Here is an 18,431-nt window from a genome sequence, read left to right as displayed (position 1 = left end):
ACTTTGAATCCCTTTTACTCTAATTTTAAATAAACTTTCCCCACATATACTTTGTCAAAAAAAAAAAAAAATTCCCCACATATACAAAACGAAATCTTCTTGGTATTTCTGGTAATTATTTACAGAGAGTATATATATATGTCTGTGTTGTGTGAATACGACTAAAATCATATGAATAACCCAAAGCCAATTTTAATATGGGAATTTGCACTAGATAGCAAAGTTATGGGAGGTAATTGGGTATCTGGTAGAGAGATTGTGCAAAATGAGGTAATACCAAAAGTGTCCTCATATCCACAACTAAATAATATACAACGTCGACTGACACGTCAAAATGTTGTTGACGAGAAAATTTTAATAATTTAATGGAAAAAATATCATAACACTGTCGCGCCCGTCACATCAATTTGTAAAATATCTCACAGCTCTTCTATCTGCAATCATTGTAGGTATATTCGGTTGCAAACAACCTGAAGAGTTCCCAAATTTACCAGACTACGAATTAATACTGGGTGAACATAACGGAAGACCCAGAACCAGATCGGAAATGCAGTTGAAAGGCGAGGTCCGGGAAAATGATAGTGAAACCGAGAGGTCAAAATATTGTTGACCGGTAACTTTAGCATCCGTCCTAACAATTTGTAAAATATATCAAAACTCTTCTCTCTTTAATTATTAGAGCTACATCCGGTTGCTATATCTAATATCATAGTTTTAAATTAATGTAACCGGTTTCGCCAAGTGTATTGCGTTTTCAATACAAATTTAATTATTTGCGAATAACCCGGGTAGCAGGTAACGAGGAAGGTGTGGATAAAGGAGATAATTGGCAACTCATGGAAAAATTGTCATGGTTCACCAATTATTAAAAAGTTTGCATAGATCTGCAATTACCATCCTGAATTTTGATTTCTAGCTAAATAGGCCTTTTAATATCACCTAGAACTGCATAAGTCAAAAGATGGAACGGGTTTTATTACAAAACATGTCATTTATCCTTTTTACGTCATTTATCCTTTTGTATACACACAAATTCGAGTGTAATATAGATAGGATGACATTTTATGACATTTTATGTCACTTTTATGTAACTTTTTTTAATGTTTTTTACACAAGAAGTCACAATGTAGTGATGTACTGAAAGAGCACGTTTGCTGATATAACATAAAGAAATCGTCTGGTTAATAGCCAATTAATAAATATAATTAATTATAGTAATAAATATAATTAATTAAAATGTATCCCACATTTTTTGCTTGTTTAAAAAAAAAAAATAATATAAAATATGTTGATATAATAAATTACATTTTTATTCTTTATATTTTAACTTCCACTTTCATATAGTTTTTAATTTGAAAACATAAATTACAAAAAATATTTTGTGACAAAATACTGTGGATAACATTCAGTGGACATGACTAACATATATTATGCAGACTAAAAATATTTGTAAACGAGGATTGTGGGCATATGTCATGGATGGTCAGCATCCATTTCACCTCATTTACTTATTTGTTAGTTTTAAATATTAAATCATATAAGTAAATATAATTGATATAATAGATTCCACCTTTTTTATCTCCTACATTTTAATATCTATTTACATATATTTTAGCAATTTGAATATAGAAAACATAAATATTTTCATAGAGAATAGAAGTCTACACACATAAAATAATATTTTTGCTATTAACTTGGATGTCTTAGAATTATGGAAAGTCTACACGAATTTTTTTTATGGGAATGTAGCCCACAGATAAATTATCTATTCGGATATCTAAGTGAAATTCAAAACATAGATTCATATCCACATGGCCATAAAAGGTTAGTGTTTTAGGTTGTTTCGAATTAGAATTGCTTACCTAAAAATTACGTTGATTTTGGTATGTAAAATTATGTTATGCCACTAGACTAAGAACACGTCTCATTAAATGTAACAATAAGATAACAATATAATTTAAAATATTATGAAACTAAAAGCTGGAATTTTTGTATGCCGTTCCATATGAAAAGTGAAAACTAGGATATGTTATATAGACTGTATAGAAATGTCAACCAAGACATAATGAAAGAAGAAAAATGAATGTAATTGGCATACACCAAATAAATAAAATAAAATAAAATAAATAGTTAATAAGGATGGAAGTTGAGAAAGAGAGACGACATGTGGAGATCACATGGGATACTCTGCGTATTACTCTGCCCACCTCAAACTCCTAATCCGTTGGTCCTGTGAACAATACACATTTACTCATCTTTGGATCCTACATTTTCATTACATAACCATCTCTCAGTTCTATTGGTCCTGTGAACAATGCATCATCTTTCTATTTTTATTTTTAGAATTTTATAGTCGTTTTGCTATTAAAAACTAACTAATATATTTCTAACTGTTAACGTAGCATTTTTGTGTGATATATCTAGACGAGGGAAAAAAATATCTCACAAAAATAATCATTCGGATATTATTTAATAGGAAACAAATAATAGAATTAGCAAGCTTTGTGAACCTCTAAACCTAATATTTTCAGGGTCATTAGAAATCTCCCTTCAAACGAACATAGGAATCAACATAGAAATAAAATGAGTAATCGATTAAGAATTACCAAAAAATATATAAGAAAAAAAATTATATTATCAGTTGGAGATCATCCATCGATTTACTTTGATATTAGAAATGAAACAATTTCAAAACAAACAAAAAGGCTTGATTTTCTTACTTTTGAGTTTTGTTCTTTCTCTTGATTACATGATGTTGGCATATTTCTCACTTAGCTACAAACAATATGTTGTTATTGAAGTTACAAATAATTAACAAAACAAAAAATCTCCAAAGTCAGATCTCTTAGAAACACAAAGAGTTATAAGAACAACTTTTCTTATTAGCTTTAGAAACTACTCAAAACTAAAGCTCTCAATATGTTTCACTTAGATCATATGGAACACCTCTCCATTAGACCTATATTTATATGAAAGACAATTCCCTTTAACATGTGGGATATGGAAAACACAAACCTAACCTAAATAGAAACTTCCTTTTCCTATTTCTAGGTTTCCTTATTGTGTTTATCTTAACATATTAAACATCTAATAATATGTTAAGTTTCCACAAGCTTGGAATTATCCAACATTCACCCCCTTAATTCCAACTTGAATTAGGGAGATCAATTTCTTGAACTCCGATTAAGCTCCTCATTTGCTTGAACATAATCCTTGCTAATGGCTTGGTAAGGATGTCGGCCTTCTGCTCAACACCCGGCACATGCTCCACTTTGATATGCCCGTTCTCCACACACTCACGAATGAAGTGATACTTCTTGAGTACATGCTTACTCCTTCCATGGAAAACTGGATTCTTGGTTAGAGCAATGGCTGATTTGTTGTCGATCCTAAGCTTGACTCTCTCGCCTTCTTTACTTAGTATCTCACTCAACAACTCCTTGATCCATATAGCTTGCTTTGCTGCTTCTGTTGCTGCCATAAACTCTGCTTCGCATGATGACAATGCAACCGTCTGCTGCTTCTGCGACGTCCAAGTAATCAGTGATGAACCGTAGTAGAATGCATGTGCTGACGTGCTCCTCCCGTCATCGAGATCAATGTTGTGACTGCTGTCACTATAACCAACGACACTCCTTGACCCATCTCTCTTGAAGAACAGACCGAAGTTTGTTGTTCCTTTCACATACCGCAGTATGTGCTTGATGGCTTGTCCGTGAGAGTCTCTCGGATTGTGCATGTATCTGCTAAGAACACCTACTGCGTAACACAGGTCGGGTCTTGTGTGAAGCAGATACCTCAAACATCCTATGATTCTTCTGAACTCGGTAGCATCTATCTCTTGTTCATCTTCAGCTTTTGAGATCTTCAAATTCGCCTCCATTGGAATTTGAGTTGCGTTACACGCTTCCATCTTTGTGTCACGCAGGATTCCTTGAGCATACCTCTCTTGCTTTATTCTGATTCCGTCTGCTCCTTGAATCACCTCTATGCCAAGGTAGTACGTTAGCCTACCTAGATCTGACATCTCGAACTTCTTAGACATCTCCTCCTTGAATTGCCTAATCATCTTAAGCGAAGTTCCTGTCACAAATAGATCATCAACGTAGATGGCTATGATCAAGACGTCTCCTCCTTGAGTCTTGCAGTACACTGATGGTTCCTTCGTGCACTTCTTAAATCTCATCTCCTTGAGAACCTGATCAAGTTTCACACTCCATGCTCTGGGTGCCTGGCGTAACACATGCAATGTCTTGTGTAACACACAAACTCGATCCTCTTCTCTTTTCTTCTCAGAACCAGTCGATCTATCTACAAGCTCCCATATCTTGTTTCTTGTGATAGACTCCAACTCGTCTTCCATAGCTTCAACCCAATCTTCTTCACAAGATAGGTTAAACTCATCTGAGGCAATCTCTCCTCCTCTATCGGTGCATCCTAGATTGAACACATCTGAGGCAACCTCTCCTCCTCTATCGGTGCAACCTAGATTGAACATAGCTGAGGCAACCTCTCCTCCTCTATCGGTGTGAGATCTTTTGAACCGATAGAATGCCTCACGATTATCTGCTGGTGTTGGTGGTGTGATACGTCCACACAAATTTCCAAGCAATAATCTCACTGGCTTTGATGTACAAATCATGGCCTTAGTCAGGAATGTGTCTCTGGTTCGCTTCCCTGCGAGATATGTGTCACACATGCCTTCTTTGTGTGTTACACTCGGGAATGAGTGTCTCGTTTGCTTCTCTGCGAGACATGTGTCACACACGCCTTCTTCGTGTGTTACACTCTGCATTCCTACGACCATCTCCTTCCTTACCATGTTGTTCATCACTCCATTGCATATATGTCCTTGTCGAGCATGCCACCTCCATGTAGCATCGTCGTCCCTGACATGTAAACATTCCGGGTAGCTTATCTCCATAGGGGTCTTGTAGAGACGGTTTGGAGATCTTGTCACACGAACTAGCAACCTTCCATGCGAATCTGTGAGCGTTAAGTAGACATCTTTCATGTTAACCTCACATCCGTTCTCTTTTGCTTGCCCAAGACTCAATATACTGTGCTTCAGATCGGGTATGTAGTATATGTCCTTGAGTGCCTTCTTCTCTCCAGTCTTGCACACAAAGGTAACCACACCCTTTCCTACAATGTCAACACACGATCCATCACCAAACTTCACCTTCCCTTTGGTGTTGAGATTCAAACTCGAAAAGAACTCCTTGTTCCCTGTCATGTGATTGCTCGCTCCATTATCCAAATACCAGACACTTGCACTGCCTTTGTCGATATCAAGATTCTTCGGAATCACCTTATCTTCGTTCAAAAACACCACCTCGTGTACATAGAGTGCATCGGTCTCTTCTGTCTCGTTTAGGTTGGTTTCTTGATCCTTCTCTGACTTCTCCGGACAGACAGTTGCGTAGTGACCAGGCTTGTCACATCTCCAACATATCAGCTTTGAACGATTCTTCTTCGAGTTGTTATCTTCGGTGTGTGACGCACGGTTTTGGTTGTGTGACCTACCTCGACCTCTGCCTCTACCGTTCCGTCCTCTTCCTCTACCACGGGAATTCTCATAGCCCCTCTGACTATGCTCTTCATTGTTCGAAAACATTAGCTTCCCTTGGTCTTCTTTCTGAGTTTCTTCTCCTACACGCTCCTCGTACGCCTTAAGCCTTCCAACTATGTCTTCAAACCCCGTCGAGTTGAGATCTAGGACTTGCTCAAGTGATGCTACGATCTGGATATACTTGTGTCTTGGAAGACCCTTCAAGAACTTCTTGACCATCTTGGATTCTTCTATGTTTTCCCCCAAAGAGGTTGCTTTGGATGATAGGCCCGATATCTTCCCCGCGAAGTCATCGACCGTATCTGAATCATCCATCTTCAACCTGTCAAACTCCGCCATCAACGTCTGAAGTCTCGCCTCCCTTACACGATCAGCTCCTAGGTGTCGCGACTTGATGGCGTTCCAGATCTCTTTTGATGCGGTTTGTTCTCCCACCTGGAGAATCAATGTTTCGGGAACAGATTGAAACAAAAGAGCTATCGCAACATCGTTCTTCTTTTGATCATCTGAACCGGGTTCGATTGTGTCCCACACTTCATGAACACGTAGTAGAACCTTCATCCTCATCGACCAAACTGTGTAGTTTGTCGATGACAACATCGGACATTGGATGGATGTAGATCCAAAGTCCTTCGTGCGTGGAGCCCTAGTCACGTCAGCCATCTTGCCGTCGCGATCTCTTGTTCACAAGCACCAGGATCTTAAGCTACAACTTAAGCTTAGATCGAGTCTCCAGCCTGAGGCTCTGATACCAATTCAGATCTCTTAGAAACACAAAGAGTTATAAGAACAACTTTTCTTATTAGCTTTAGAAACTACTCAAAACTAAAGCTCTCAATATGTTTCACTTAGATCATATGGAACACCTCTCCATTAGACCTATATTTATATGAAAGACAATTCCCTTTAACATGTGGGATATGGAAAACATAAACCTAACCTAAATAGAAACTTCCTTTTCCTATTTCTAGGTTTCCTTATTGTGTTTATCTTAACATATTAAACATCTAATAATATGTTAAGTTTCCACAAGCTTGGAATTATCCAACACAAAGCTCTTGGGTGAATCCATATATATTTGTGTTAGTAGACGGTTTATTAAGCTAACAAACTAGAAAAACATTTAAATATCAACTAATAATATCTAGCGTCGGTGTCCGCATCTCATAAGTCATAACAGTCAATAACATTGTTGTCATTGATATCATAGGATTATTCAGAATGCAAGAATTGACTAAACTGCATTTCCAGGTACATGTGTCATTGTGTCTACACTTGTGTGAAGATGGAGACCCTATAAGAAAAATATCTAGAAGTAGCGCAAAGATCGATGAAGAAAAAGGAGACCGTAAAAACACATTTGTAGAAAGTGAGACCCCATATAAAGTTGTGTAAGTATTTTGTGATTGTCGTCAGTACCTAGAACCGGAAAGGCAAATTCTTGACCTTTCAAATTATTGTCATGTGCGTAGTCATATCTACCAGTGAAAGCTTGAAAAATATCTACTACAGTACTATGGAGCTGAAAAAATATCTTCTAATAGTTTGTGGTCAGAAATAGCATTTATATTTCACCATAAACGTGTCAAACCGATTTTCATCATAAGAAATATGTCTAATTTTTATGTATTACTGAGCTATTACTATTAGAAGAACCAAATTTCATTTCGTATTCTGTAATGCTTTAGTCATCTACTTTGAATTTTATTTAGTCTTAGTTTCTTGGGGTTTAGAGTGAGACAAGTCTTCGAGATTCATGTAGGATCTAATCATCTAACCCATCCCAATAATTTTATAAATACATAATAGAAAGTATGGAATACATTGATATCTTATTACAATATAATACCACCTTTTCTTATGAGCAATGATTGATAATGAGCTAGAACATAAATAAACTAACTCATTGCCTTATTATCATCATGTAATTTATAGTCCAATGAAAATGAATAATTAACTTTGTCCAAGACCTTTGACCAAATAAAAAAACTTTGTCCAGTGACCGACCATTGAACTTAAACTACTTTAGTTATTCTTGATAATTTGGAAATTACTTTGCTCAGTAAAATGTATTATAAATTTACAATCTTTGTAACTAGTTATTTGTCAACGATAGTATTCAAATGAAAAACGATTCCGATAGCCAACTCGATTATACACTGTCCAAAAAACTAAATGGGAATGGTTGTATCTAAACACTTCGCATTATCTTATATTCTTATCCGAATTATGTGTTAGTTATACGAAAAACTAGTGTGATATCAAATGCGTCGAAAAACTTTTTGCATTGCTAAATCTCATCCAAGTAAATTGAATATTAACTGGTTAAACTGGTACTATTTTGATTTAATAGAATTTGAACTGAATTTAAAAGGTGAGAAATATGGTAAAACTGTGTAAGTTATGTAAAGGAGAGATCACGTGGGGGAGGATAAGAAATCGAATTGATGGGTTCATGGGAATGCTCCTATCGCGGATCTTGCCTCTATTGACCACCTTCTCTCTCCCTTTCTCCAATATTATTCAAAAAAAAAAAAATTCGTTTACTAATTTTTATTTTATTACAATTCTTTATAAAAAATTATAAGAAAGAGGTTGTTTTTGTGTTCACATGTTGTGTATAAATACATAGAAGCCTCATCGTCTCCAAATCCAACTCCAAACGAGAAAGGGAAGAAGCAATTCACCGTTAAAACTAGTTTCATTTTCTTTTCTCTTTTTTTTTTTCTTTTTAAAAAATGACTTCATGGAAGAAAACAATTGCAACGCCATTCAAGAAAGCGGCGACGTTCTTTAACCAACCGCAGCAAACGCCGCACAACCGCCACGCAAACGCGAAGGCGAGAGAAGAACACGAGAGACGAACTGTGAAGGAGCTTCAAAGTGACGTCATGGCTTGTGGCTATGAAGATGTCCTCGTCATGTGGTCAATTCTTGACAAGTCAAACTCTTCAAACAATCTCTCTTCTTAATTAGTTTCTTCCAAGAAAAATGAGAAAGTGTTGTCCTCTCGTTTTTTCACGTGTATAGCTTTGTATTAGCCCGCCATGTCTCTCTTCTTTCTGCTTATCTTTATGTGGTCGCGGCTTATTTGTTTTCTTTTTTAACTTAGATTTTAGTGAACTTTTATCCGATAATTAGTTTTGATTCGGATGTTGTTAATCCCTGTGATGATCTAATCGAAATTACAGTGCGATTTTTCATTTGGTTTGAAATAAAATTAAGTCTTTTGATACTGGTTTTCAATTTCGGTTTCTAATCATATGTTTTAGCGGTTTACCAAACCACAGATGAATCGAATAGAATAGTTAAGGACGTTGAGATTATAACCAATATACGAAATAAATATAACCTGGGTAATAATGTAATTCATTAAAAGATGTGTAGTGATATAATATAAGTGATATAACTCTACGTTAGCGTTACTTGCAGGCCTCTCAAAGGCTGCTTTCTCTGGCATCAAAGACGTGATCTGTTTATCGGATTCAAAAAGTCTTATTGATATAATCACAGGAAACAAGGCTGTGGTTGCGATTAGAGGGATACTCCATGACATTGGCGTGTTGAGTGCTTCCTTCAACTCTATCTCGTTTCGTTTTATTTCTCGTGTTTGTAACGAACCGGCTGATAGATTGGCAAAAAACGCTTTGTTTCAGCTCTCTAACAGTCTCTCTGAGATTGCTAGTACTGATGAACTTTAATTTAATGAATGAACGAAGGTTTGAACAAAAAAAAAAAAAACTCTACGTTAAGAATTATCCCAGTCTAATGTTTTCCACACTCTTATCCAATTGTCCTTCGGACGACTTGAGCTCATTGTTAAGTTGAAACTATGTTAGATGTCTATGTTTGATATAACTTGTATGGCATTTCAGTTTTGGGTTGGTTTGTTTGTTATTGGTTAAATCAGTTTTACAGGAAATCAAACCAAATTAAACAGATTTTGTTGGTTCAGTATAATCCCGTTCACATATTTGGTTACTTTGACAGCCATAACAACCGAGTTTAACCCCCAAAATAGTAGAACATGTGACAAAAAATGTACAAACAATATATCAATAACTTTTCATTAGATGGGTGCTTAATATAAGAACTTACAAAAAAGTCAAACAGGAAACTAGAATCAAAATTAGATGACATCCCTTGCATTTATGAGAATCCAGTCATTAAACCCAAAATATAAAATAAGAAGAGAGATGTTCCAAAATAAAAAAAATAAAAAAAAAATAAGAAGAGAGAAGGAAAGAAAATAGTACAGCCGTATAACGCACATAGTGAGGTAATGCGATGAATGATACGATGTGATTGTATTAAAGTGAAAGTGGGATAACATGATTCCTATAACGTGCCTTGTCTTCTTCTCCATCATCCTCATTAACATCCCTAACATGTTCAAACATATGATCAGAGAGCTGGCCTCACTTCTGCAACCTAACATGGCCCCTCTAAAGGTCAAATCTATCTACAAATTTCTTAAATTTCATGTACAATTTTGGGAATACCGACTTTTCGATTACAAGACAAACAACATAACTTACATAAGATATAAATATATATTATTTTTCTAGCTTATTATGTGTCTATAAACTATTGGTTTGATTAGGAATGATTGACCTCTAGATTAACTATTGATCTAGAGCAAACATTTACGTGCAGGGCCTAGCACGAGAGTGAAATCTTGAGAGATACATGAATTTATGTGAATGTTTCCCTAAGAAGCTCAAACTCATTAATTTAGTGTCTGTAGTTTAATTTTATGGCGCCTTGGGGTGGGTCTCAAATGTTTTCTGGTGTAAGGAGATTATGAACAAAATACATGTACTTCTTGGCAATCAATAAGAGAAGAAGATTATATCCATTTTGGCACAAAACATTTGAGTTCATGCAAATGTAGAAATATAGAAATATAGAAATGTAGAAATGTAGAAATGTAGAAATGTTAAGTTACAAAAAAAAAAAATATATATATAGAAATGTACACAAACCTGTTTACCTTGAGTGACTTTCTTCTCAAGCCGGCTTCAAACACATCAGCATAAATATTTTTTTTGTAGATCCAGCCAGTGGTTTATGAATTACGATGAGGTCATCCCATCAAAGGTTCATCGCCAAGAGGTTAAGGTTTACAAAGTCCCACCTTTGAAACTGAAAAAACATAACAAAAATTATTCCACAAATTTGTTCTTCAAATATAGTCAACCACATCGTGGTGGTCTATTAGTTTCCACTGGATGGGGAGTTGCTCTGTTGGTAAAGGCCAGAAATCGATTCTTCTATGGTGCAAAATTACTATCTTCACATGTGACCACGCATATACGGGTCCATTACTGGAATGCTCTACATTCTCCTCATAGGTTGGAATAACAATACAACAAAGATGCCAAGGCTGTGGCTTTTCGCTCAAACAAGCATATTTTTATGTGCAAGTAATTGTGATAGTAAGATGCACACACACTTTAGCTTCAGCTTCCACCAAACATAAACCTATCTCTGAGGACATCAACTACACCATTGTAAGTACTTTTTATGTACCCGCCTTCTAAACTTGGGTTGCAAGTAGATGTGTAACCACATCTACTTGATGATAGTAACCATTCACGCACAAATCACCCTCAAATTGATTTTTCTATAGACATGATGTAATAATAGTTTTTGTTTGTGGCATTTTGAGTAGGAGATAGCGTATAATGTAGGAGACGCTATAGCAAAAAGTTGCTTGGAGAAAGGGATCACAAAGGTGGCATTTGACCGTGGTGGTTACCCGTACCATTTTTAACCATTTCTTCCTTTTCTACACGAGTGACCAAGGCCCTTTTTCCTTGGAAGTGGGCCATTTTTTGGTAAGCAGACAAACAAAACCAAACCATAGCCATTGCTACAAGTGTTTTTTAGTCCTAATCCACCATGATACAGAGAAGACAGGCTGTGTGAATATTACCAAATGCTCAAGACTCCAAGATACAAAGAGAGAGGACTCTACCATATTTCAGGGCTTGGTAGATGTTAAGGAGAATGCATATGTCTTTCATACCTTCCAACAGTGAAACAATTACAAAATTGATATAAGTTTCCATCAACCAAACAAGTTAAATCACAAGAGTATTGAGCTGCACTACTCTCTAACTATGGATCAGAAAACAAGACCACACTGCTATGTTTACAAGGCAAGTAGAACATAAAGCAGACATTATTATTATGCAAAGGTCAATGTAAAGAGTAAACTTGTTTCTATTGATGGAGAAGAGCAGGCGATGGGCTAACGCTGCATTTGACAAACGGGTTAAGTCTCTTCAACCACTTAGATTTCCTCTTTTTCTCTCCTGGTTCACTTCTTGTTTCACTCATCTTTCTCTTCTTGCTCTTGCTCTTATCCAACCCGAAGCAGCTCGGTGAGGATGCATTTTCATAAACAGACTCTCTTGATGACTGCAACGCATACACTTGGCTCTGTAGAACGCACACCTGGTGAAAATGTTCATCCCTCATCTTTAGCATGCATCTAGCGAGCCTCACAGCTTCCTTTTTCATGAACAGTGCTTCCGTTGCTAGGTCTTTGTTCTCTTCCAAGAGAGAAGCGAGTTTGTATCCGAGACTCACAGTTTCCTCCACAGCTACTTCTTTCTCCATGTCAAGCAACATCACAAGCTTCTTTAGCAACTCGATCGTCTCGGAAGCTTCTCTGAACTTTTGCTCACCGCGAAGCAACTCGTCCTGCGCCATGTCTCTTTCCAAGTTTGCGGTCACGAGCTGCGAGACTAACTCGTCAACTTTCTGCTTATCACAAGCCGTGATTTGAGTCTGTTCAAAGGACAAGATGCTCTCGACTTGAGAACTTATGTCGGTATCATCATTAGAGTTATTTTCATGAGAAACAGGTTTAAGGTTTTGTGGTTTAGCTTGGTCGTAACGGTTCAAGAGAGTGGCGTAACCGTGAAAGAGATCTTGACATAGTGAAAGAAGAAGAGGACGTCTCTGGTAAAACCATTCAGCGCGCTGAGAGAAAGTTTCACCGGTTTGGTTATCTTCAAGAGCAGATACGCGCATTACTTGCATCCGAGACTCAAGCTCTATGTTTATTTAACAACAACATACCCAAAAAAAAACCAAAGTGAACATTACATGAAGACATATAAACACACCACACACACACACACACAAAAAAAAAAAGAGCTTGAATTTGTGTAAGTGTACCGGAGAGAGAAGGCAATTGTGGAAGAGAGGTATCCATGGATGTTGTTTAGAGGAGAACAGAGAGTAAGGGGGAGCTTTAAGGAAAGTCAAAATCCCATATTTTTGGAAACTATAAAAGAAAGAATAACAAAAAGGCATAAATCAGTGAGATGATGATATGAACATTAATGCGACCTTATTGCCTCAAATATCCAGAAAAAGGTAAGATGCAGTAATATTAATCTCAATTTAATTTTTTGCAGTTTTAAATCAATTTTGATTTACAATTTTTTAGTTCAAATATTTAAAAGAAACGAACACTTGATCTCAAATAAATGAATATGATTTCTTAGAAAATGATATATCACGTGGATCCTAATGGGATATAGTCATATTGTTGTAGACATTGTTATATTGTATTTTTGAGTAATAATGTTTAAATATTAAACACATGTGGCTAAATCTAATTTCCTATTGATTTGTGTATAATAAAAATATTGTTTGTGTATAATGGTTTTTCAGAAAAATATAATTCTGAACAAATTTTATATATATTCGGTGATTTTTCCGTGCTCATGCACGGGTATAAATATTTATAAAGTAAATCTGTATAATAATTTATTTAGATTATAAGAATTTATTAATATTTTGTTTTAAAATTTTAATTATTCTGTTATTTTTATTGTAATAAATATGCATGGTTTATTTTAAATAACATTATGCTATTTTAATAAGACGTATAATTTTTGATATACAATATATCAATTGTTTGGTTATTATTTGGATATATTAGATAATATTTAGCTTTTTCGATTCAACTGTAAACGTGAAAAGTAAACGGCTGACTAATGACAATTATTTTTGATTAAATTAATACCTAAATTGGCCAGGTCAAGGTAAGTTTTGTTTTTTTAGATTAATGAAAGGTCTGTATTTTTTGGCAAATTTGAGTATGTTTGGTATTTAAATGCCCGGTTTTTCTATAAATTTTGGTGTATTGTAAAATGTTCGGATTAATGTTCATGATATATTTTAGATTATTTAATATTTTTGTGTATTTTAAATAGTCATTTTGTGATTTCAAATATAATTTTATAAAATAATATTAAAAATATTTTGATCCACGATGTTGAACTTTTTTCACTTATTGATGCAAAATTGATTTAAACAATGACAAAAAATTTCATATCTTAATAATTGAGCTTTTATCATTTGTTTTTATTTAAATGTGGTATTTGTTTGAAATAGATTTAAAGATTATATATATGATTTAATAGTATAGATATTTTATATTGAAGAACAATGTGTTCTCGTTATTGAAATTTAGTAACGATATGAATTTTCTATTTTAATTGAAAATGAGTTTCTCTTGTCATATATTTGTTCTATAGCTCCAACCATAATTTTACACAATTCTTATCCTTATATTATTTAGAAGATAGTACTTTTTTGACATGTTCTTTCAAACGTGAATATCTTTTTTGATGACCACTTTAATAAAATTTGCATGAATTTATATTTTTTTATTAGACAACAAATAATTTAAATTTTTTTGTATTATAATGTTTGAGTTTCAAGCAGTGTTCTCAACCAGTTCGTATTTAGTAACTTCTTAGTCTCAGTTTTCTAATTTTAGATAAAATCTTAGGGGGACAAACCCAACTTCTTAGTCTCATATTTCTATTTTTTTTCTAAATTTAAATAGTGTTGTGTACAACAACACTAAGTGTTTACCAATCACCCCTTTATGAATAAGCAACTGAGTGAGGACATGTATCCAGTGCCGGCTTATAGCATGTACTCAGCGTGCATTTGCAATAGATCCTTTCTTTTTTGGCAGTTCTCTTTAAGAAAATTAGGGTCTTTATTTGATAAAAACCTATAGATTAAGGTCTTAAATTTTAAATTGATAACGACATAACTACATGCAATTGGTTAAAAAATTAGATGCGCACAAGGACCACAAATTCTTTGAGCCGGGCCTGCATGTATCAACTTGTCATTTGTAGAAACTCACCCTTGCTCTTCAAGCCAAAACTTTTGACCCCTTGGTGGCCAAGCCAGAAAAGTATATATGGTCTTTCATTCTCTTTTGTTGACTTTTAAATTTGAATACAAACAAAATCCATTTGTTTTTTTTTTTGTTTATCATTGTATATAGGGTAAGACCTAATCGAACTTGCTTAAAACAGTTTCTTTTCAAAAAGAATAACAAAAATCTTGAGGCTTATAAAAGCCATGCTGTGGGCCGGTGTGATATGATTATGTATTATCCAGATAGTAAAAGGCAGGATTCCTTCTGCCTTGAGGCGTTGGATCAATCGCATCGTTTCATTTGAACTCGTAAACACCGCATGTATGTTACGCATGTATGTTACTCTTCTGTCTTTCTCTACACTTTGTGTCCATATATATTTTCTTCTTTGCGTAGGTCAGTAATCACCAATCATGGATGGTTCGGACGGTTTTTGGCATTGATTTGAGCTTCATGCTTTGTGCAATTATCAGAACAAATATCATATGGTAAACTTAACCTTGATGCTTTCACTCCCTATTTATATGTTTTTCCAACCCATAACTACCTTGCTGAAAAAAGAAGTGAGTGGTTTACTTGCAGTTTTCATTATTATTGCTATAAAAAGATTCACACATCATCGAATTAACGAAGAATATGAATGTATATTAATTGTTCTCGTCTTAAGTTATTTTTAACAAAGCCATAACGTTTGTTCAAAAAAAAAAAAAAAACAAAGCCATAACGTTTCATCCTCCGACTTACAACTTAAATGGATCGTTGGATAATAAGTAGCTATGATCTTGGTGGGTGCTTAAGGGCCAATGATGATGCAAATTGCAAAATATGCCTACATCGTCTGATAATGCGAATGATAATAAAATGTATTCTGAGGCCTTTAATTTGTATCTTTTTCCCTTAACGATTCACTTGACTAAGGACCATTATGTCAACTTTTTGTGGGGTCAAAAATAATAATAATTTGGTTTACCAAAAATTAACACCCATCAACTATTTTAAAATTTTATATTTATTCACCTCTTTAATTTTCTTATTATTTGAACAAAATATTTAACAAACCATTTAAAATTCCATCGTCATTTTCCTAATCATCTTTAAATTACATGTCCTTTTTCTCTTACATTAGTTCTTTATATAATGAACAAACACTAGTATAAAAACCATTGAATGATTGTTCATTCACTAGTTCATTCAATGGTTTTTATATTAGTTCTTACATTAGTTCATTCAATGGTTTTCATATTATATAATGAACACAAACACTAATGGTTTTCTCTTACATTAGTTCTTTATATAATGAACAAACACTAGTATAAAAACCATTGAATGATCGTTGGTTTTTTATACTAATGATTGTTCATTCACTAGTTTATATAATGAACAAACACTAGTAATGTTTGTTCATTCAATGGTTTTTATACTAGTGTTTGTTCATTTTCCTAATCATCTTTAAATTACATGTCCTTCCTACGTCGCCTTCACCGACTCTGAGAGGTTGATTGGTGATGCCGCCAAGAACCAGGTCGCCATGAACCCCATCAACACTGTCTTCGGTACGTCAAATCTCTCCCTGATATGTTGTGGTTATATTTAGGGTTTTCTTTTTTTTTTCTTGCTAAAATATTTAGGGTTTATATCACAACATGCACAATATTGCTTGTCTGAATTGTTTAGAATGTGAGAATAAAATGTGTTTTGGTTGTTACAGATGCAAAGAGACTGATTGGTCGAAGATTCAGTGACTCATCTGTCCAAAGCGACATGAAGCTATGGCCGTTCAAGATCATCCCTGGTCCTGCCGACAAACCCATGATCCTCGTCAACTACAAAGGCGAAGAGAAACAGTTCGCGGCCGAGGAGATATCTTCCATGGTCCTCATCAAGATGCGTGAGATCGCCGAAGCTTACCTTGGCGTCACCATCAAGAACGCTGTCGTCACTGTTCCCGCCTACTTCAACGACTCTCAGCGTCAAGCCACAAAGGACGCTGGCGTCATCGCTGGTTTGAACGTCATGCGCATCATCAACGAGCCCACTGCGGCAGCCATTGCCTATGGTCTTGACAAGAAGGCGACGAGTGTTGGAGAGAAGAACGTCTTGATCTTTGATCTTGGTGGTGGTACTTTCGATGTCTCTCTCCTCACCATCGAGGAAGGTATCTTTGAAGTCAAGGCTACTGCTGGAGACACTCATCTCGGTGGGGAAGATTTCGACAACAGGATGGTTAACCACTTTGTTCAAGAGTTTAAGAGGAAGAGCAAGAAGGACATTAGCGGTAACCGTAGAGCTCTGAGGAGGCTGAGGACTGCTTGCGAGAGAGCGAAGAGGACTCTTTCTTCAACCGCACAGACCACCATTGAGATTGACTCTCTCTTTGAGGGCATTGATTTCTTCTCTGCGCTTACTCGTGCTAGGTTCGAAGAGCTCAACATGGATCTTTTCCGCAAGTGTATGGAGCCTGTGGAGAAGTGTTTGCGTGATGCTAAGATGGACAAGAGCACTGTCCACGATGTTGTCCTCGTGGGAGGTTCCACACGTATCCCGAAAGTCCAGCAGCTTCTCCAAGATTTCTTCAACGGTAAAGAGCTCTGCAAGTCTATTAACCCTGACGAGGCTGTGGCTTATGGTGCAGCGGTTCAGGGGGCGATTCTAAGTGGTCAAGGCAATGAAAAAGTGCAAGACCTTCTTCTCTTGGACGTGACTCCTCTTTCTCTTGGTATTCAAACCGTGGGTGGAGTCGTGACCACCTTGATCGAGAGGAACACAACGATCCCGACCAACAAGGAGCGGGTCTTCACCACCTGCTCTGACAAACAGCCAGGTGTGTTGATCCAAGTCTACGAAGGTGAGAGAGCTAGGACCAACGACAACAACCTCCTTGGAAAATTCACTCTCTCTGGCATCCCTCCAGCTCCACGTGGTGTCCCTAAGATCACGGTGTGTTTCGACATTGATGCAAACGGTATTCTCAATGTCTCTGCCGAGGACAAGACCACTGGACAAAGGAACAAGATTACGATCACCAACGACAAGGGTCGCTTGTCTAAGGACGAGATCGAGAAGATGGTGCAAGAGGCGGAGAAGTACAAGTCGGAGGATGAGGAGCACAAGAAGAAGGTCGAAGCCAAGAATGCTCTTGAGAACTATGCTTACAACATGAGAAACACCATCCGTGATGACAAGATTGGTGAGAAGCTTGCTGCTGCGGACAAGAAGAAGATTGAGGATTCGGTTGAGGAGGCAGTCCAATGGCTTGATGGTAACCAAACGGCTGAAGCAGACGAGTTTGAAGACAAGATGAGAGACTTGGAGAGTGTGTGTAACCCCATCATTGCAAACATGTATCAATGAGGAGCTGGTCCCAAGATTGAGGAAGTCGACTAAGCTGGTCCTTTTAAAATTGTTTTCCCTTAATGTCTGGAACGTCTCTATTTTAGTGTTGTTTTGTTTAGAGTTTTGATTTTTTTTAAGGTGCATTTTAACTAGTAACTCTTTAAATGATCCTTGCTTGATTTGTTTGTGTGTCATCTTCTTTCTTTCTCTTCAATCTTTACCTCATTGAAGTCGAGCTTCAGATTGAATCACATTTCATAAATGAAGCCGCCAAATAGTTTCTTCTTTCTCTGAACTCTTGAGCCACAAAATAGTTGGTTT

At 36.0% G+C, this 18,431-nt stretch overlaps 3 protein-coding genes and 1 non-coding gene across 4 annotated transcripts; 3 read left to right on the top strand and 1 right to left on the bottom strand.

Annotated features, from left to right (window-relative positions):
* The first annotated feature begins 8,178 nt into the window (after positions 1-8,178).
* Positions 8,179-8,807, top strand: LOC106357070. Its single transcript, XM_013796758.3, has one exon. It carries the CDS (start codon positions 8,311-8,313, stop codon positions 8,542-8,544), a length of 234 nt encoding a protein of 77 aa, XP_013652212.2. The 5' UTR covers positions 8,179-8,310; the 3' UTR covers positions 8,545-8,807.
* Positions 8,808-11,575: 2,768 nt separating this feature from the next.
* LOC106359450 (kinase-interacting family protein-like) lies at positions 11,576-13,028 on the bottom strand. Its single transcript, XM_013799155.3, has 2 exons — positions 12,764-13,028; positions 11,576-12,639 (listed from the first exon to the last, which is right to left on the bottom strand). Exons 1-2 carry the CDS (start codon positions 12,798-12,800, stop codon positions 11,801-11,803), a joined length of 876 nt encoding a protein of 291 aa, XP_013654609.2. The 5' UTR covers positions 12,801-13,028; the 3' UTR covers positions 11,576-11,800.
* Positions 13,029-13,444: 416 nt separating this feature from the next.
* Positions 13,445-18,276, top strand: LOC106360409 (heat shock 70 kDa protein 1-like). Its single transcript, XM_048782016.1, has 2 exons — positions 13,445-16,330; positions 16,486-18,276. Exons 1-2 carry the CDS (start codon positions 16,306-16,308, stop codon positions 18,126-18,128), a joined length of 1,668 nt encoding a protein of 555 aa, XP_048637973.1. The 5' UTR covers positions 13,445-16,305; the 3' UTR covers positions 18,129-18,276.
* LOC125575985 lies at positions 15,573-15,656 on the top strand. Its single transcript, XR_007314525.1, has one exon. It is a non-coding gene; the product is annotated as a small nucleolar RNA SNORD34 (small nucleolar RNA).
* Positions 18,277-18,431: the final 155 nt, after the last annotated feature.

The sequence above is a fragment of the Brassica napus genome, chromosome A6 (genome assembly GCF_020379485.1).
Source record: "Brassica napus cultivar Da-Ae chromosome A6, Da-Ae, whole genome shotgun sequence".
Taxonomy (NCBI): Eukaryota; Viridiplantae; Streptophyta; class Magnoliopsida; order Brassicales; family Brassicaceae; genus Brassica; species Brassica napus.
The sequence above is the reverse complement of the archived record's forward strand: the minus strand, read 5'-3'. Positions and strand labels throughout refer to the sequence as shown.